The sequence below is a fragment of the Artemia sp. Qi Xiang Cuo genome, chromosome 10, assembly GCF_049724085.1.
Source record: "Artemia sp. Qi Xiang Cuo chromosome 10, ASM4972408v1, whole genome shotgun sequence".
NCBI lineage: Eukaryota > Metazoa > Arthropoda > Branchiopoda > Anostraca > Artemiidae > Artemia > Artemia sp. Qi Xiang Cuo.
Genome location: NC_142803.1, coordinates 45,652,846 through 45,674,392, shown reverse-complemented (window position 1 = coordinate 45,674,392; position 21,547 = coordinate 45,652,846). Strand labels below are relative to the sequence as shown.

Sequence of the window (21,547 nt, the reverse complement as noted above, 5' to 3'; positions counted from 1 at the left end):
TCGTTTCATTCGAAAGCAAGGCCGTACCCAGAGGGGGGACTAGGGGGCTTGAACCCCCCCCCCAGAAATGTTTGTTTGACTCGTAAAAAAGTAACAGAAATGGATATAAACGAATTTTGTATGTTTTTTTAGTTTTTTTGTGTATCCCTCCCCCCCCCCCCGAAAAAAAAATCTTTGAGTAAAACCCTCTCCGAAAAAAAATCCTGGGTATGGCCTTGTTCAAAATTACATAAAATCAATACTTGGATACATATTTGAAACATAAATTAGCAATTTTTGAACCAGTCTATTTATTTTTCAATTGAACTAAAAAGAAAACAACCAATAATTGAAGCAATGTCTTTTTTGTTGTAACCACCAAAAAATTGAAAAAATAACCAAACCACTAATTAAGTTTACAAGAAACAACAGAACATTTCTTCAGATAAACCCGTTTACGATAACCATTCCAGTTGTTCTATTTTAAATACGATAATTTTTTGCAGCACTATTTTTTCCCATAATTCTATTTCAGTCAGAAGCATAGGAAACTGTTACCGAACTAAAACTTACAATACGTTAACTGATAATTTTTAAGGGATCTCTTTAGTTTCCAGTAGAGCACAAAATGCGGTTGTGAATTTTTTGTTTCTTTTTTCTCTTTTTACGTTTGGCTTGATCATTCATTCTATTTCCTGTAGGTTTTAGGGTCCATACATTCAGGCCTAGTTATGTCTGTTCGATTTAGGTTTTTATTATAAGATAACTTACTTTTCTACTCGTCTCAAGTTCTAGCATCGCTCTTTATTTTGGGATTTTTTCAATTTTTTAAACTAATTACTATTAGTTCCTAAATTGGCACGGTTTTAATATATATTAATTGTTAGAAAATTGATTAATTTCATTTAGCTTTTTCTTCTAAAGAAATAAAATACTGGATCGCAATCAAAATTTAAAAAAAAAAAAAATAAGCATGAATCGAAATTTCCATCCAGGATTAAGCTCCTTTTTGCAATGAGTCAGAATTCAGATCATTTTCGCATCAAATTAGGACTTAGCTCGTTTTCGCACCGATTCTTTGGTCTTCTCTATTTCAGCCCTAATCTCATTATCTGTATTCTTAGATAATATGACCTATTTTTCTTTTAGCTTAAATCCTCACAAAGAAGAACGCTTCATCATACCCATTATGCCAACATTGCTTGTTCTATGTGGGATAGCAGTAGCAGAGTTCTTTGAATACATTAAATTTTCTAAACAAAATATTAGAAGGTAAGTTTAAACAAACTTGTGTTTTGATACTTTTTGACTTACACGGTTAATATCAAAACAAACATAAAATAGGCAAATTAAATGAAAATATATATATAGCAGATTGTCCGATACACTGCAACATCATAACATCTTAGAAGCCCCCCCCCCACTTCCCGTTGTAGATATCTCGTCCCACTATGAAAATTTCAATGGCATATTGAAAATAATTTTTGCTCAATATTTGAGATTTCATATATTTTACGTCATTTTTACATAATTTCCATGAGTTAAGGGTCCTTGTCAGACACCGCATTATCTCCTACGTTTACAAGTTGGAATATGTAGTTCTTATATTGCAAAATCAGTTCATTCAAAAACACATATTTCTTAGCAATGGAGCTGTATATCAGGAGGAATGAGGGGGTAAAGGCATGTGCTGTCTTCAGTCTTAGGGGCGGAGGGGGGGGGGGCTAAATCCAGCTCCACTGACCGGTCAAACTGTTTCTTGCTTCAGCAAAGCAAGTTTAAAACTATCCGTGTTCAAATTCTTTTGTTTGGGAAAATTAGTGTAAATGAAACAAGATAGTTGGCACCTTTTCAGCACCTATTTTACACGCTTAGTCCGAATATAATCCCCAAATGAACACGGGTGAAATACGCCGTTCTCCCTGCATAGTGATCTCAACGACCTCTCACGAGAAGCTTGAAAATGCGTGCCTTAAATATACTTGTAATCGTGTAATCTTAAATATACGTGTAATAAAAAAAAACAACTTTTGTTCCACAAAATAAGTTTTTCAAGGAAAAGTAAAGAACTCCATTGAACCAAAAAATGAAAAAAAAAATCAAATAATCTACCATGAGTAAAACTACCACAAATCCGCATCAATAAATAATTGAAACTCAAAACGAGCAGAAAATATCATGAGTAGGGCTCACAACCGATATGCCTTCTCAAGGCTAGAACATAATTTGCACTTTACTGACAAAAATACAAATGAATGCGAATTATCAGTTTTATATGCTCATATTTATTCGTTAAAATCTTAATGATTTTTGATTTATTAGAGTCATAAAAGTGAAAACATTAAAAAAAAAATTCAAAAAAGTGCAAATTTGACTCTTAAAAAGTGCACTATAACTTCCAATTTCAAATCTGTAAGATGAAAAAAAAACATTCGCAATTGACCTTGTCCAGCTTTTGGTTTTCAAGAATATAAAAAAAAAAATTTTATCTTAAAACTTGTGACCAATTAGTAATATTCCCATCCGATTTTGGTGACTAACCCTGTGATAATCTTCTCTCCAAATTACTGCTGATTCAATATAGATTACCGGAATATGTTTCTAGTGATGAGGTTGTATATATTTAATAAATCTGCAACATTCCCCCGCGCACCTCTGTAATTCCCACAAGATCAGTAGAGCATTGAAATCGAATGAGAATTTGATAATAATAGTTTTCTTTCTTCTATCACTGAAAAACAAGATATAGGCAAGTTTTTCAAGATTTTTTTTTGGTTTAACAGCTAAAATAAAGTTCCGATTTAAGGAGTCTGTTAGTTTTCATTAAAGAGCAAATGACAAACAAGCATTTTGGGGTATTGAAGGGGTGCCAAAAACTGTCCGGATTTTTTGTAATTTTTGTTCTTTTGAAGCTTTTACGGATTTTTTTTTTACTTAATCATGGGAAAAATATCGAAATTCTTGAGAACTTTTTATAGCTAACTGGAATAACTCTCTGATTCACTGACAGGAATTTTCACACGGGGAGTTCTAGGCTCAAGAACTGGATGCTTGGCTGCACTTGTAAACAAGAACTGCCTGATGATAGGTCTCTAATAGCAAGGCATACATGAGTACAATGCTTCAGGCGTCATGCTTCTTTGAGTTGATTTTAGCTACTGCTACTCAAATAGAATACAACTTTTTTACAGGCTCCAAATTTTATTGGTGGTAGAGACACTCCTTCCAAACATTATGGGGTTATTTTACTTCACATATTGGTTCATGGGTGCAATGAGTTACGGGATGAGAGATCTGGCATATGAACTAAAAACCTATCCAAACCCAAACCTGCTGATGCTGATAACCTGCTTCCAATTCAGAATGTATAGGTAAGACATACATTTTATAATTTTGACCAGGAGCATTGAGTATGATTGAAGGCAGACGTCCACACCCCCCCCCCCCCACCCTCCTGAATTTCGGCGTGAAATAAAATTTTGGCGTGAAGCCAAGTGGACGTACCGTACTGCAACCGAGACATCCATCTCGGTTGAAAAAATATGACCGACCTACTGCCCTCTCCCTACACCCCCCCCCAAACAAACATGTTGGCTAAGGATGTATCTGAATAAGATTCTAGACTTCTTCACATTTTTTTTTAGACACCAAGGTTGCAGCGTCTACTACAACCTTTAAAAGACCGAACTCTAGCTCATTTTAACCGAAACTAAGCTTAAGGACAATATATACAATGGGAGATAAGATTCCCTCTTACAATAAAATTCTCTTTCGCAGCCATTTTTACTGGTATTCTTACTTTGAAAATGACAATTAAAATTAAAAATAATTTTCGTTTTAACTTTTTTATCCGCAACATTTTACAAAAGAAACTGAAAAGACCAGATTTCCTCTTCCATATTGTCTACTTCCTACTTGTCTACTTTCTGGAGACAAGATTTCGAGTACCGTTTCTATTTTAGTCCAGAGTAAGAAAAGCATTTACGACTAGAAACCCAAGCGATTTGAAGAAAAAAAAACGAAATCTCATCTCGGATGTAATGTCACAAATCATAGATACAGAGAAGATCAGAAACTTCCTAAGGCGCAACGCTAAAATTAGAAGCTAACCTTAGCGCATCTTGGCAATTGGGAAAAGTATATATGGAATAGGAAAAAACTGTCAGTATTCAGGAAACCAGTAGGTGTTGCCAGATAACTTAATACTATGCAGTACAGAGTTCTGTGTCTTGTTACTTGTTTATGAGTACAATGTTATCACTATACAAATTTGCAAGTATGAATAAAGTATCTTTCCTTTTTTGCTAAACCTAAGCATATCTAAACTGCTGCCAATGCTGGCGTCTTTAAATTCTTCAACAGACATTTTTAAATTACACAAGATCAATTTCTCTCCAATTTCTAACTACCTTAAAAACTTGTTTGTGACCCTTCTTTTCATAGGCAGCGCAATAGCGCTGTCTCAAGAAACAGTGATGTAGCCACAATATACATATTTGTGTTTCACCAAGGCACCATCGTGTAGTTTCAAAATCAAAACGATCAGAAACCAACATGAGTAGGGCTAACCCCCCCCCCAAGCCTTCTGAAGACCAGAACATAATTTGCACTTTACTGAAAATAATATATATTTTACATTTTTCACTTTTTTAACTTAAATAAGTCTAAAATTATTAAGACTTTAAGGAATAAATATCAGTATGTATTTATTAAACTGTCAATCCACATTCTTTTCTTGCTGATTTTTTTTTAAGAAATAGAAACATTCAGCTCGAAATAATAATTGTTTTCAGTAAAGTGCAAATTATAATCTTGTCTTCAGAAGGTATGGGGGTATCAGCCCAACTCATGTTAGTTTCTGCTCGTTTTGATTTTGACTCGGTTATTTAATGTCATTTCAGTTCGTTTTGGGTTTCATGTATTTACTGATGGTGATTTGTGGTAGTTTCACGCTTGGAAAATTATTTGGCTTTATTTCTGCTCATTTTTTATTTAATGTAGCTCTTTAATTTTCTTTGGAAAACTTATTTCGTGGGGAATTTTTTTTTAAATTAATACCACAGTTCATATAATTATCCAGTAAGCTTATCGCAGATCATTTCTGGTCTTCATTCTCGGTACGAACAAAAAACTCCTCCCACTTCTTTCTGCATTAACTGGTTAATCTGTGTCCGATTGTTTCCAACTAAGCGCATTATTCGTAATAGCGGGTTTCTTCTTATGTCTGATTAGATCACAGTCGGAATCGTCTGGCCATGAAAAGATCTGATGTCGCCTATGTTTTTATCTACGAAAACATTCTCTGGAGCACTCTCACCTTGGTCTGAGTTTTTATAATGAGTGAGATAGGGAGAGATCATACTGGATAATTATATAAACTGTGATTAATACATAAAAACAATGGCCAGGCCAGCTGTCTCATATACGTTTTCGCCTCACAAAAAGAAACTGATTTCATTGGTGTTGTACATGTTTGCAGTTTAACATAGATGATACATAAATTTAAGGCCAATAGACCGTGATGAAAGGCGATTGTGATATGCGAAATGAAATCCTATGTCAGTTGGCTTTTCAAAGCTCGAAAAATAATATCATTATTATTATAATTAAAAAAAAATAGTGGGTTTAATCAATTTTGTCAGCCAAATAACAAATTCCAAAGATAGAAATTTACATTTTAGAAGAAACAATTTGAAATCTCTGCAAATATTTTAAAATTCTATGAATTTTGGCTTCTCCCAACTATACTTTTCTGTTTTGTGAATAAAAAGAGGGTTATTAGGTTTTAAGCCCTGCCTAATGAGTCAGTAATAAATTCTAAAAATCAGCATTAAAAAAACATTTGGAATCTACTCTGAAAATTTTGCAAAATTTGCCGCATGGAGGCAATTCGTATTTTGACTCATTCTTAATGTTACGTTTATAGGTGGCTCTTTTTTTCCCAACATGATTTACATTTATAACTGGTGATTCCAGAAACCCAAAGAATTTCAAAGCTTTGGTGAGCGGAGCTGTCTTAGGCAATATATATGTAAATTTCCAGCCATATCCGCTAAATTTTCTGTTTATAAATCATTAGTCAATTCTCAGAAACATGTTATTTGGGCGGGAAATTAAAAAACAATACAATTTATGAAAAAGAAATCAGCATAGCCTCCTAGGTAAGCATACCTATTAAGATATGAGTAGGAAATCAACAAAACAATATAACAGTAATAAATATTATCATTCATGATTTCTCTAGAAATATTTACAGCGTAGGAACTAGCAGTGGACGATCCAGGGGGGCTGGGGGCGCCCCCTTCCTAACGTAGTCTAAAGTAGTGTAATTTACTTAATTAACAAAGTTTGCGTTAATTAAACTTGCTTCTAACGCAATAGGTTGATCCTTTATCGGATCAACCTATTTTGCCCCCCTCCTAAGAAAAAATTCTGGATCCACCCCTGGAAAACTAGTCATTCCACTTGGCTATATTATCAAATCTTTAATATCGCGCTCAATTTTTTTTTTACAATTTTCTCCAACAACGATTCATTTTGTTTAGCAGAATTCTCCAATAATGTTAGCAAGCGATCTTTATTAGCTCACGAAACTTTTTTGTTGAGACGGCGGAAAAGGGAGCTATGTTTGACCAGCATTTAGGTTTGGGTCTAAATAACAACTAAGCTCTAATATGGTTCTTCAGGCCATTATTTTCAAAATACTAAATGCTTTAATACTTAAAAAAATCTAACAGTGCGTATAATCCTACAATTCTGAAACTCATTCCGTGAATATCACGCTGCGAAAATTACGATCATAAAAGCGAAACATTTTCCCGAGTACTATTGCAGATAGTAACTTGTCAAACATAGACAAATTGATTTGATTCAATCTCATCTTACAAGTCAATCAAGGTTAGTTTGTATAGTTCAATATTCCCAGTTATAGATTCCCACCATGAAATTCGAGAAACTTGTCGCTAATCATCCTATTTACCCAAATCGCACACCAGACAGTAATTTCACGTAAATTTACATAATTTTTAATAGTAACAAGATAATTAATCAAGATTCGAAAAAAGTTTGTAAAAAGTTGGCAACATCAAGAACATTTTAAAAGGTTACAGAACAATATCAAAGAACATGGGAAAGTGATAAGAGAGAATGTATTGGTGCTTTTAAGTGGGTTTATTGAGAATTATTTGATTTATTAAGAACAGTACAGTGGCACTTAGCAGAATTAGAATGGAAAACAAATTTAATCTTAATTCATTAAAATTTGGATGTCAAAAGTGTGAAGTTTATTTGGATTCAGCCTTTATTTTCGGAAAGTAGGCAGGTTTATTATTTTTATTTTTTTTAAACAACTTTGGATCAATTCTAAAATGGCTAGTTAGTAATACAGAATGTTGGCTAGCCTTAAAAAAGAAATAAAAATATAACAGTTGTGCTCTTTTATCAAAGGTGGTTCTTTTTTCTTCTGTCTATGCAAGTCAAAAATAGAAACAGATTAAAGAATAAATACAATCAATATTTTTATCTAGGTTTCTACAATTAACTGTGCATTTTTTATCAAGATGACAGTGGCTTTTTTTTATTTTTTTTATATGGAAACAACCCATTGGTTGCCCACGTTTGTCTCAGAGACAACTTGAGTTGAGTTTTAGATGACGTTTCTTCACATTTCTTGAATCTTCCCATTTTTTTCAATGAGGGATTTTTCATTATTTTAGTGTCCTGCTAACATCATTAAGTGCAACTGGCATAATTATATGGGTTGAGACTCAGGTTTTTTTCTATTATATCATTGGCAGAATTGTATGAAAATATAAAATCAACGATAAAAACTCTGGAAAAGAGTCTGGAATTTTGGATTTTATTATCAGGAAAGAAGTTGAACATTGATAAGACAAAATGCTAAAATCTCAGAGAATATTTCAAAATTCAAGTAATCTGTGGCATTGAAGCCACTATAGAAGTTCTAGTGATGCCTTGATTTAAGTTCATATGTTCAAACTATGATTAAGTTCAAACAACAATATGTTCAGTAAGAAAATCAACTAGATAGAAGTTCTGAGTGTTTTTTTTTTTTTTACTTTGTCAAAAAGAAATGCCTACGTCAGCTTTTGGCTGAAAAAGTATGCTTACTGATAGTTAGAAATTACTGACACAATTACTATTCTCGTTTTCTTATTTAAAGTCCAGGGATATTAAGAATTACATAAAAAAAACAATAAAATTCCACACTCAATCTATGCAAAAGGTACAGTACAGTTTTCACGTGTACATTACTTGCAGTGGCACCAATCAAAGAAAAAAAAATATTAGAAAAATTACAATCAATAAAATTCAAAATTCTAGTTCCTTTTTTAACATTCTGTCCATTTAGTAACCTTCTCGCTAGCGTAATCTTTTCTCACAATTCATTCATTTTTTAGTCAAATTCATTTAGAAATGCCAGTGAAGTATATCGACTGCAGTGATGATAGCTTCTTTTCAAATCCAACAGAATGGCTGAAATATTACTACCAGCTGGCTCCTGATGCTAAAAACCACACTCACATTTTACTGATTAATGCTTTCCTTTATCCACACATGGACAAATTTATAGAATCACAAGGATTTACTGGTGATATAACATTTATATACAACAACCCACCTGCCACCAAAGATACCCTCGATCTAACCACACTTATACTAAGAAGAAGTGATTTGTGATCTTTACTTTTAGGAAATTAAAAAAATATTAAATGAACAGAATAAATTGTCAGTGTTAGAATAGAGTGAAAAGGATATGCATATACACACACCTACTACTACTAACACTACTATAGCTAATAGCTCTTTGCAGTACCGCGCCAATTCAGGCCAACAGAGCTGTGCATGCTCCTCCCCCCTCCCCAACCTCTTCAAAGCTTCACTTCTTACTTCGTCTCATGAAATTCCAATTCCCTTTAAATCCTTTTGATGACTCCTTTCCATTCCATTTGAGGAAAATTTGTTTTTTGTTTGGGGAAAGATGGATGGTCATAAGGCACAATAATTGGCAATCTATTATCCTTCATCAGTATAACTGACCTTGCTATCTTAACCTTTATTCAATCACGTACCTAGAGAGCGGGATTGAACCGCACTTTTCGTATAGCTTAATTCGCTTGATATACTTGAGTAGTGCTGTACAAAATGCAGTCAATAGCTATAGCTAACGAGGTAAATAATACCTACCGCATTCACTGCTTACAGAGTACCAACAAATATCCGTCGCGTAGAGTTTATATGCGTAAACTATATGCAAATTTACCAGATTGAATACATACTTTTAATTACGGGTATTGATTGGTTATACTGAAAACAAAATAAAAAGATAATAAAAAAAAAATATTTTTTAAAGCCCAACTTTGAACTTTGTTTGATGACCAGTAGCTTGAAGCTAGATCTGTTTTCTATCAGATTTGTGAAATTCTTTTCAGTTAAGGCAAAAAGGTCTTATGGAACTTATACAAAAAGACTGGGTACAATGAATGGCTGGGGATTTCTGTTGAGGACTTTGATAATAGGGCCGTTCTTTTACTCATCTTTTTGATCTAAGATCTTACATCTTTTGACAACGAATGCTTAAAAGTGAAATCTTAGCACTGAGATCTTACATCTTATGGCGTTCTTTTGCAAACGTCTTTCATCCTTCTGCTCTGATCAGCGGTCTAAGAACAATGATGAGTGTATCATCAAAGTTCTCTCATCATTGTTCCATATGGCAGAAAAATGGTGTCCTTCACACTTTTTGCTAAGATCAGTGAGCTGTAAGATCTTAGAACAAAGATGAGTTAAAAGAACGGAAATCTTTGCAGAAAGATGTGAGATCTTAGAGCAAAAGAACGGCCCTAATGTTGCAAGCATAGCAAAAGTTCTGTTGCAATTTCAGAACGACAAGAAAAGTTCCACCCAAATTTCTGATATACAAGCCTAAAGAGGTCCTTTTATGTTGGACATAGTTGTCGCTTGTATAAAAAATTATGTGAATCAAATGTATCAGAAGCTTAACCGCACAACTGAACGAATGACGAAAACGTGTTTTTCCTGGCCTGGGCCTAAAGGTCAAAGTTTAGTTTAGTACACTCTGTCCCTACCTTATTCAGTTGTTGTGGAAAATCCCCCGAAACACTGGTTGGTCCTGCAGCTCGTATTGATTATATTGTGTCATTTTGTGGTAGTATAAGAAATCGTGTTGTTCAACTTAAAAAAAAAAATATGAATGAAGAGTAGGTATTCAATCAAAGGACCGGGTAGAAAAAATGACAACCAATATGAAAACCAGCAATAGCTTAATGATACATCAGTTAAAGCTAAGCAAATTGTCAGTGCAAATTCCTTGGAGCAACTATGATGCACCTTATTTGTACTCCATCTTTTATTGTTGGTGAGATAGGAAATAAAATAAATGGATACATAAATACATAACCTGCTTATGAGGGCACTTAACCTATCTTAAGGGAAACATATCATTTGCTTGCTGCACACAGGTAACTTTTTTAATTTTACAAGTCACCATTTTTGCTTTTACAGTTGATATAAAAATTACAATCCAGGAATAATAGAAATAAATTCTAATGAATTTATATTTCTAAGCAACTATGTTATTGATATTTAGGTGTTTATATCAAATAAACGCCAAGCTGCAAGAGGTAAATACAGTTAATTGCAGTCACATTAGTTTGTATTCTGCATAATTTATCATATTGACCCCCTTTCCTTACTACACACCATTTCCTTTTTGCTAGTGCAACCTCTTTTATTCTAGAGTTGCTCCATTTACTGTAAATCGTTTGTCACATTCAACTTCTTCTAGCTTAGAAAGCCTAAACTGCAAAGCAATAAAAATATGTGCAACCCAAAATCAGCGTAGTCTTCCCCTTCCCCCTATTGAATTTAAATAGTTGCATAAAAAGACCAAGTACCACTGGATTTAGAGATACAAGTTTTTGAAAATTTGTTTTTTGTGAATTTGGGATTTTTTTTCGGAAAGATTTCAAAGAAAATCTTGCAGACTGAAGCAAAAAATTTCATCATATTTCCTCTACCACCATTCAGTTTTTCAGTTTGATTTTTGTTCCTCAAATATAAATAAAACTCGAGATATTGTTTTTCTTTGGCAACAAGAGCCAAAATATACTGTTCCGAAAGAACTAACTATACTATTACTGTATTCAAAGTTGCAACAAGACTGGGTTTTATTTTACCAGCACTAGATTTTATGTCAATATAACTCATGTACTCATTTGTGGTCGAGAAGATCACGGAATTTTAGTTAAAAGCCTATTAACTAGGGGAAAAGCAGACTGGCTTACCAACATTTGAAACTTCATTGACATTAGTTTCTATTTCCTTGTTCTCAATTAGTTCTAGTTTTTCATTAGGTCTTGGTAGGGGTTCAATGAATTTCGGCTGGACTATCTAAAAAAATGGAGATATATATTTCCAGAAACTATAAAGGCTTCAATGGTCAAACAGAAAGGATACAAATTCTTGAAAAAAAAAGAAATAGTGTCTTTAATACATTTCTATGTACATAATTTTACAAAACATTTTCGAAAAAAACTTAAAAAAAGAGAAATCAATATGTTAGGAAATGCTATAGGCAGCATACCAGTAGCGATCTGCAAAATAAGTCCTTTGGCAAACAGGCAGTCATTAATCAACAAGGACTGGTACAGCAAGCCATGGAACAGAACTTGGGATGTGCCACATGAGCTGGACCACCTTCATAACTGAATGACATCGAGAGGATTTTCACCAGTCGGGGTGATTTTAAGGTAGGTTCTTAGACCTCTGTAGATATGAATCCCTTTGGTAATTCGTATTCCCTATTGGTTGCAGAAAACAGCTTTTCCGGATCCCTGGAAATTGCTTCTGTTCAGATTGCTAAATTGTCATCTTTGCTATAAAAAGAAAGCGTTTCTACTGCATGGGCCAGGGAAGGATTACATATCTTAAACCATTAGATTTTAACTTCCATTTCAATAGTGTCAGCCAAACTTCCAGAGAGTCTCAGGAATTAACATCTGAGATAATTTCTAAAAATTTGGTTCACCTGGCTCTACGATTGTCTTCAAAAATTAAATGAAAGTTCATCTGGAAGGCAATTATTTATCCTATCAAAAACCTACCCATACTTTAATCAAGTTAGATACTTTAAGGTAGCCTATTGTATTAATCACAATTTCTTATATGCATAATCACAAAATTACAGCATTCAAACACGAAGTAAAATATTACCCAGTTGTTTCTTGCCCAAGAAATCTTCTTCTATTTAACAGCAAGCGGGCTTTTCAGTAAAACTATTTAGCCCTTTTCCTTTTGCTTCACTCTGTGGGCTACAGAGCTACTGGCTTGATTGCCTCATATTTAATATATATATTCACATATCTTTCAGCAGATCTTTCAACTCAAGTAGTTCAAATATAAGATGATAGATGTCGATTTCTATGCTCTGTGTGCAGGTATAGTTGGCTAGGCTCTTGGCTGATAGTGGGATTTTGTGGTGTTTGAAGTATTTTAACAGTTTAGAAAGCAAGGTATGTTGTGCAGACGTCAGCATATTACATTCAAATAGGCAATGGTCAATTGTTTCATTATTCATATTACAATGCCTGCAAAGAGTGGACAGGGGAATTGAACCACTTGAATTAGAAAGCTTATATGAGAATGTGAGGAAATTTAGTCCATTTGTTCCAGAACGAATTTTATGATAAATTTTAGAAAGATACTTATTGGGAAAGGGGGAAAGGATAAGATTAATCTTATTAAAATTAATATCTGATAGCCTCCATCGGTAAATATCTCTAATTGGGATTGGTCTCCCACTTGGCTGGTCAATATTTATAGCATTTTTTGCTATTTCATCAACCTGATGATTACCACTTATGCCAGAGTGGCTAGGAATGTACTGAAAGTAAGTTTTTATTCCACTTGAAGCAAGATTATCAATAATACTGTGACAATGATAAGTGTCAATGTCCAACTTATATTGAGGAGCTGAGGCCAGCAACTCAAGGCTTGATAAAGAGTCGGAACAGATGATAATATTATTCGAATTTTCAATCAAAGATTGGTTTTGCTGAAGGTGTTCTAATGCCATGATTATGACATTTAACTCAGCAGACATTATAGATAAATTATTAAATAATCTCTCGCCCATTGCAATTTTCAGGTGAGGAAGGAAAACACCACTTGCAACCTTCTCATTCATTTTTGACCCATCAACAAATATTTGGAAGTGATTTTTATAGGTAATTGTATTAAGTTCTGCAAATTTTTTCTGGACAAAAGCAATGGGGGTTAAATCTTTATTCCATTTTGAAAATTATGTATTTATTATGGGAAATGACCAATTCCATGGAGGGGATTGGGGGAAAGTAGGTGCAATAGACTTTGCTGGTACAGGGAACTTCTTTTGAATATTGGCATACTCATCTGCAATACCTCTATACATGGCTGGATTTCTTAACCAATTATGTAATGTGTGTGAGCTATTTGATTCAATTTTTGTAAGATATTTTATCAAGAGAAAGCTACGTCTCTCCCTTATTGTTGTTAATCCACTCTCCATAAGCAGAAACTTGGTGCTTGTGGGTTTCCTAAGACCAAATATGAGACGTATTATATCATTTTGTGTTGTTTCAATTTTTTGCATCTGGGTCTTTGCACATGAACCATAGACAATGAGCCCATAGTCAATATGGGGTCTTATATGTGATTTATAAAACTGGAGTAAGGTTTTCTCCTTACAACCCCAGGGTGTGGAAAGAAGTCTTTTTAGTATATTTGCTTTTCTATAACATTTTTTTATTGTTAGAGTTATTGTTAGAGTTAGAGTTAGTTTTTTAGAGTTAGTTTTGTATTAACATGGTTTCGCTTCCGGTGAAATTGGATTATTTTTGACTTGGTGGGTGGAATGGGTAAATCTGAATGTTGAGAGAATTTTTCAAACTGGAAAAGTGACTTTTGCAGATTTGACTGAGCTATCTGAAAGATGATGCCAGATGACCATAACAACAGATTATCAGCATATTGCACATTCGTGTGGGGTAGGTTCATGTCCCAGAGATATAGGACAAATAGGAGGCAACTGAGGACTGCTCCCTGAGGTAGGCCTGTGGTTATTGTCTGTTGGGATGAAGAGGCTGAACCAGCACAAACAATGATACTTTGCACTTATATGGAGGATTTAATAAAAGATACTAGCTTAGGAGGTACTCCAATGTTTGCAAGTTTATTTAAAAGGATTTGGTGGTTCACATTGTCATAAGCTCCTTCTAAATCTAGGAAAGCTGCCACTAGGATATTATTTTTTGAGAAAGATGCATTTATTGCATTTGTTAGCAAAATCTGTTGAGGAGTTGTATTTCCTGAATTCAGTTTGAGTGTGTGGGATCATGTTATTTTTCTCAAAAAACCAGAGGAGTCTGTGATAAATCATTTTCTCCATTATTTTCCCCATCACAGGTGTAATCATTATGGGCCTATAAGACTCAGGGTTATCTTTTGGTTTGTTATTTATTAGGATTGGTAGGAGGGACGAATATTTCCATATATTGGAGAACCTAGAAGATGCCCAAGCGTGATTATGACAATTTAGCAGTTCTTGTTTGTATGAAGGTGTGAGATTCTTTATCCATGTAGGGTGTATATTGTCATAGCTGCTGCTAGTTTTGGACCTAATATAATGTATTGCATTATTCAATTCCTGGATTGAAAATGGATTTGTTATGTACTCGGATCCTGGGCGTGGTTGGTAACTAGGGTTCATAGGAATTGTGGACAGTTTGCTTTGATTGTTTGATGTTAGCTTATTAACAAAAAGAGTTGCAAATAGGTTAGCCTTTTCATTATCATTTTCATAATGGGTATTATTATGTATAAGCTCATACAGGAGTGGGTTGGGATAAGTCTTTTTCCCACATATGTGGCATATGACTTTATGTATAATTGGCTAATGAGTTTCTATGTAGATATTATATGAAAAATTAGTACATTATTTATATTTAGAATCTAATATAGTACTTTTTAGATTAGATTATTATTGTAATTTTTTTAAATATGTAGTAGGTTATGGTTTTTTTATAAATTCTGTCCTAGCTGCCTTTTTTATCCTCCAATTATTTAGTCACTCATTTGTCCACCATGCTTTAGGAATTTGTTTAGGGAAGGTTTTCTTAGGTGTTGTCCTGGGGATAGCATGCTTAGCTGTATTTATTAGTAAAGATGTCAACGCTTCAGCATGTGTGTCAACTGTTGTGTTAGAAATGCATGAACTTTGGGTGAAACTTGTAATTTCATCATTTAGCTTATTTTGGAAAATAGACCAGTTTGCTTTAGTGTTGATATATTTGGAGGTATGAGATGAAGTTCCAGTAGGTTAATTAAGGGAGCAAACTATAGCAAAGTGGTTTGTACATAGACTATCAATTTTATTTATGTAAATTTTGTTCAACAAATTTAAAGACACAATTTGTAGGTCAATTGTGGAGAATTTGCCACTTTTGGGGTTAAAATATGTATTCAGGTTTGGAGGGGTAGCAACAGCTAATTCATTTTTATTTGAAGTCATATGCTCAATAAATTTACCAGCTTTATTTGCTGGTTTATTCCCCCACAAAGGGCTGTGGGCATTGAAATCACCACAAATAATGATATTTTTTAACATATTAGAATTATTTATATAATTAAAGAAATCCTTGGCATCTGTAGTTTGGCCATTAGGGTTATAAAAGCTTACTATGTAGGTTTTTAAATTATTCAGCCAAACACTTATACCAATTACATCAACATCATTTTCAAAATCTGGAAAATTGATGCCACAAAATTTTGTATTATTATTAACTAATAAAGCTACACCACCTCTTTTTCTCTCTGAAGATCTATCCTTTCTCAGGATAGTATATCCCAGAGACTTAATTTGTTGATTTTGGGTTAAATGAGTTTCCTGGAGGCAAGCAATATTAATGGAATTATTATTCATAAATGATATTAGTTCATTTAGCTTATTTTCTGTGAGTGATCTTACATTCCATTGGAGTATTGATAAATGTTGTGTTGTTGATTTATTCTTCATATGACTGTGTATCAATGTCCAGCTTTGTTAAAAGTAAAGCAAGATCTTTTTTTTCTTGAATGAGCATATCACCTGGGATGTAGATTTTTGCCAATTCTGCAATAATTTTTGTTTTCTGTAGTTGATGTATGTTCATGGCCTGAACTGCATTACAGTTTAGAATGAATAAGCATATATTTGGGGATTGCATTTTTGGTAGTGCATGCTGTTTGTTGATTAAGGGATTGATTCCTGGTAATGTTTCTGGTTTGTTTCTTCGTGGGAGGGAGGGCCAGGCTGGCCTCATCTCACTGGAAAAGGAGGCTCGTTGGCTTGATGATTCCTTATGATAGGGATGTGAGCTAGGGGGCTAAGAAAGATGGTGTTCTATATGGGGGGCTTGATGGATTGGGGGCATTCGTCTTGGGGGTTTTGGTTGGTTTCATTACAGGCTTTATTGGGTATTGTTGGGTAGCATTTGCTTCCATTGCAGCAAAAGGGTATGGGATGGCCTTCTCTGTTGATATTTGGAGCGTTAGAGCTCTTCTCTTGTATGCAGGGCATAATGATTTATTTGTAGATTCATGTGGGCCTTAGCAATTGATGCATGTAGGCTGAGTGTTGTTGCAAGTTGTCAGCTCTTTAGGATGGAAAGATTTACCATTACTACACTCTTGGAGAATTTCATTGCATTTGTTTGTCGTGTGTCCCAGTTTGAAACACTTCTGACACTGAATAGGCTTAGGTTTGTATTCCTTGTGTGGTTTGATTTGCCCAAAAAGGAATAATTTTTCTGGGATATCAATTTTATCCTTTAGTGTGAATAAGAAAGATCTACTAGTTTTTAGGCCATTAGAGTTAGGTTTTCCAAGTTGGGTAACATCCTCAACTGGGATTGTGTTTCCAGCCCTATCTGGGAGGCCTTCTTTTAACTCCTGAGTAGATATCTCTGGGGAAACATTATAAACTACTATTTTTGTTGGTGATTGTTTTGGGTTCCAATTAGATGCAATAATTGGGATATTCAGAAGGGATTTAAGGTTAATTATTGTATCTGCTGATTTCTGCTCTTCTACAGCTATTAGCAGAGATCCATCACAGTTAATGTTAAGAGAGAACATTGATTTTAGCAGTTTAAAAATTGCAACTCTTATTGCAGTGATCATTTTTATTTCCAAGGGGGTAGTGGAAGTAATTTTAAGGTAAATTCATAAGTTTTTGGAGGGAGAATCTTGGGCAGGGAGAGGGGAAATGCTTTTAATTGGGGAGATTTCTTTCCTTTTTTTAGAAATTCTAGAGAGGACCTCTTGAAACCCATTATCATCGTTTATGGTTACATTAGCCCCTACACTTATCATTGTCCTATTCTCCGAATTGGAGCTATCATTAGAACTTTGAGGTAGGGTGCTTGACCAGCCAGGATGGGTATCTTTCACTATGACACTTTCACTGAAATTTGATTTGGGATCTGGGGGGACTTTTTTTTTTGGAGGACTTCTACTAATTGCCTATTGGAAAAAACTTTAAAAAACAAAAATAAAACTAAAAACAAGAAGGGAAAATAGATGATATCAAACCGTCTGCACTATACTATGGGGAGGATAAACACCACAGTATAGCCCTGAGGATGACTTGAGCAGAATTGGTTTGGTACAACTGCTGATTAGAAGAGATAATAATCACAAGAAAATATATTTCGATTTTCTTATAAGGTTGCTGTTGTTATAAGGTTGCTGTTGAATTTACCAAGAAATTAATTGTTTTTCCATTGTTTCTTCTTTTTCTTCTGTATTGAATGGCATCAATATTATTTTAACCCTGTCTTTGTTTTACCAAAAAAAAAAAAAAAAAAAAAACAAATTTAGATTATGCTTAAAACTGTTTCCAGAGCATGGCACATTGTTATCTTTAGTCACGGGGAAACATATCTAATGAAAGCCTAAATCAATTGCAATACATGTCCCAGATGTAGCGTTATGTGTTTCTTTCTCTTTTCAATCCACTTCATACAAGTCAGTTAAAGTTAATAAGTCAGAAGTGGAAAATATTGAATAAGAACTGGTGGAAAAAAATTCATCAACAAGAATCATAAAAATGATGGAAGACCTGGTTTAGGCATGTATGCAGGAATTCTTTTTAAGGGGGAGGGGGGGTAATAAAAAAATTATCTGATAATTTAAAAAAGAAGTTCTGAGAAATAAAAAAAACACGATTTCCAAGGGAAACTTGGCCCCAAGCCCCCTCCCTCCTATATGTGTTCCTTATTGACTTCAGGTCATGGTAAATCTTAGCCTTTTTATCTCTTTTGCTGATTTTCATTTCCTTACTAAAAAAGTGAGGCGTCTTTGTACAGATTTGCTTATAACAATTGTTTCGGCTATATCTTATTAATTTGTTTTTAAAGTTAATTTGATTGACTGCTTGGTGAGCAAAATGGGTCAATTAAGTTATTAAAAAGCATTTATTGCAAAGAAAAATGGATGGGACACTAAAAAAAAGAAAAAAAAAGACAAACTATATGAAATAAGTCCACATTTAAAAAGAAATTTTGACCAGAAGAAGAATATTGACCAGACCTTTAACGCAAGGAATACAGCATCTGTCCTCTATATACATGTTTGGCTTTATGCACTTGGTTTTTGAAAAACATGGATAATAGTAAAACATATGAACAAAGTTTATTCTCTTATGTTACAACTTGCTTTTGCATATAAAATCGTCATACCCTATGCTGCTATGAGGTTTCAAACCCCTACAAGGCACAACAAAAGATATTAAATATTGAGTAGGTTGTGGAATAGCCTATGGTGACAAACCAAAGATAAGAAGCTATGTCATATGCTGTGGCTTAGGCTATTTTCCTAGTTCTTGATTAACAACATGTATCCTTGCAGTGCACAAAAGCAAATGACATTCCAAATAATCTTTATGGTTGTTAATAAGATGGGTGCAGACTTTAGCTTCTATGACATTATCTAATGAGCTAGCCTAATCATCCTCATTTCCATCATCTGATGATGGCTAATTTTAAGGTGGGTGCAAACAAAAGCAACAACACATAATTTTTACGTTAAGGCAGTCCAATGTGCAAAAGTTGTTTTTTTAAGGGCCTTGACTTAAAAAGATCAATGTAAAGTAACCTATCCAAGATCTAGAGAAAATTATAATACAAACTCGTAAATTTTCTAAGGGCATGGGTTTGAATGTCTTATCATTAAAATAATTTTGTTAATTGTGCATGAAGATTCTTCCTGATAAGGAAACACTAAAATAACACAAGAATACAACCATTATATTCTCCATCCAACAGTCTTTCCAAATATAAGTCACTACAGTAATAATTGTCCACCTCCCTTAATGGAGTCACATAAGAATTAGCCTTAAATAACATTTATTAATCGTTTTTACTTGTATCAACAATAGTCTCATCTCTGTCAAGCAGGTAAACTATCCTCTTATCCAACCTATAGCATCACACCCTTGTGCAAAAAATGAGAACAGCTAGAAAAATATATTATTTCAAAATGATCAAAAAAGATACCTCAAAATAGAACAAACCATGAGAATGTGTTTAATACAAACTTCTTTCATATTATAAAGTAACAATTGTATTATAATATTGTTTTGTGGTTTTGTATATAGCCTAGAGCTATATATGGCCTTATTAGAGTGGAATAAGGCACATTGGAAGGAGCTCAGTCCCTAATGAAGAAAATCCCCTTTAGTGATCAGTTTGAAGCCTCTAAACATTTCAAGTAACATGTTTCATGTAGATCTAAAAACCAACAAAATCCTAGCAACTTGTGCAATTGTGATGGTAGCAAAGAGAAATACTTATGGTAGCAAAGAATTAGTTGTGACTTGTGTGACAAAACCATTATTTCATCAGCAATCACACTGTAGAACTTGGCAGAATAAACTAATGCAAGAATTTCTTTAAGAATCTCTTTGGCACAATATTCAATTAATTCATTTTTGGGTTATTTTGCTAGGTAATTATAGAGGCATTAGCTTTGTTTCTCCAGAAAAAAAATTACATAGTATAAAGATACTTTTTAGTCTGTGAGATGGTGTTGATAAAGTTTTAAGAGAAGTGTCTAAATCACAGTTTATAGAATTATCCAGTAAGTTTATCGCAGATCATTTCTGGTTTTCATTCTCGGTACGAACAAAAAGCTCCTCCCACTTCTTTCTGCATTAGCGGGTTAGTCTGTTTCCGTCAATCAATGAGAAATGGTTACAAAGTGCATTATTCGTAAGAGCGGGTTTCCACTTGTTTCGTGTCCAAGAGAAATCTGACTTGTCTACCCGTGAAAAGATCTAATGCCGCTTATGTTTCTATCTGCAAAAACGTTCTCTGGAGCACTCGCACCTTGGTCCGGGTTTTTATAATGGGTGAGATAGGGTATGATCATACTGTTAATTCTATAAACTGTGGTCTGAATCATCAAACCCCTTTAGTCCTCAGTTTTATAGATAATGAGAAAGCATTGGATTCAGTTGATAGAACACCTTGAGCAAAGACCTTATCCATGTATGGTATACCAGATAAATAAATTAAAGTGATTAGTACTGTGTATGAGAATAACATTGCTGCAGCTAAGGTAGGAAATGAGGTTAGTATCTGGTTTTACATCAAGTCAGGAGTTAAGCAGAGTTGCATTTATATGGATCATTTTATACACTTTGGCCTACGGAGCACAGCACAGGCAATAGGAGAACACACAGGAAAATTCTCCTAGACTTAGATTATGCTTATGATTTCAGCAACCTAGATGAAAATGTTTGCAAAATGAATGAATTTTTAGAGGTTTGGGAGTTCAGGGGTGTGAGAATAAAATTTAAAACTAAGGTTAAGAAGACTCAGTCACTAAGACTGGGAATAAGCGAAAGTGATGTTGGGTAACAAGAAGATTTATCAAGCATGCAGCCTTAATTGCCTAAGAAGTATTATTAGTAAAGATGGTGGACAATGTGAAGATGTAAAGAGTAGAATAGCCAAAGAAAAAGAATAATTAAAAGTAGGCCCAGTGTGTTTTATCACAGTCTAAAAAAGTTAAGATAAATAGGAAGACCAGTCTGCAAACCAAGATTAGAATATTGGAAGCTAAAGTGATGACAGCAGTCAAGTATGATTCTGAAGCATGGGTTCTCCAAAAAATGGAGGACTAGATTTGTTTTCAGAGAAATTGCTTGCAGAATGTTTTAGGTATCTGACTGACTAGCTGTTCAAAAATAGTAAGCTGTTCCAAAAATATGGTTCAATCCTGCTTTCTAGGGCTATAATGAGACAAAGGTTGAGAAGCTAGACATTTTCTGTGGATAAAAGATGACATATTGCAAAAGTTCATCCTTGTCAGCCAGCCATCTAGGGCCAAACAAAAGTAGGTAGTCCCTGAATTGGGTGGGAGAATGACATAAAGAAAGATTTAAGGGAAATGGGGACTTCATGGAGGGGTGTAAAGTGGGAGACTTTGAACAGTGGAGGAGCATGCA

General features: G+C 34.0%; 2 protein-coding genes across 2 annotated transcripts in view; one reads left to right on the top strand and one right to left on the bottom strand.

Moving 5' to 3' along the window:
* Positions 1 to 8,710, top strand: part of LOC148947817 (GPI mannosyltransferase 3-like) — a 35,283-nt gene extending 26,573 nt beyond the window's left edge. Inside the window, exons 6-8 of the mRNA XM_089096242.1 lie at positions 1,129 to 1,251; positions 3,171 to 3,350; positions 8,400 to 8,710. Of these exons, the coding sequence (XP_088952368.1) occupies positions 1,129 to 1,251; positions 3,171 to 3,350; positions 8,400 to 8,679 (583 nt within the window). The 3' untranslated portion in view covers positions 8,680 to 8,710. The remainder of the gene's footprint in view (positions 1 to 1,128; positions 1,252 to 3,170; positions 3,351 to 8,399) is intronic.
* ais (DExD-box helicase 52) overlaps positions 1 to 21,547 on the bottom strand; it is a 141,300-nt gene that overhangs the window by 105,228 nt on the left and 14,525 nt on the right. The window contains exon 2 of the mRNA XM_089095461.1: positions 11,307 to 11,412. Within this exon, the coding sequence (XP_088951587.1) occupies positions 11,307 to 11,412 (106 nt within the window). The remainder of the gene's footprint in view (positions 1 to 11,306; positions 11,413 to 21,547) is intronic.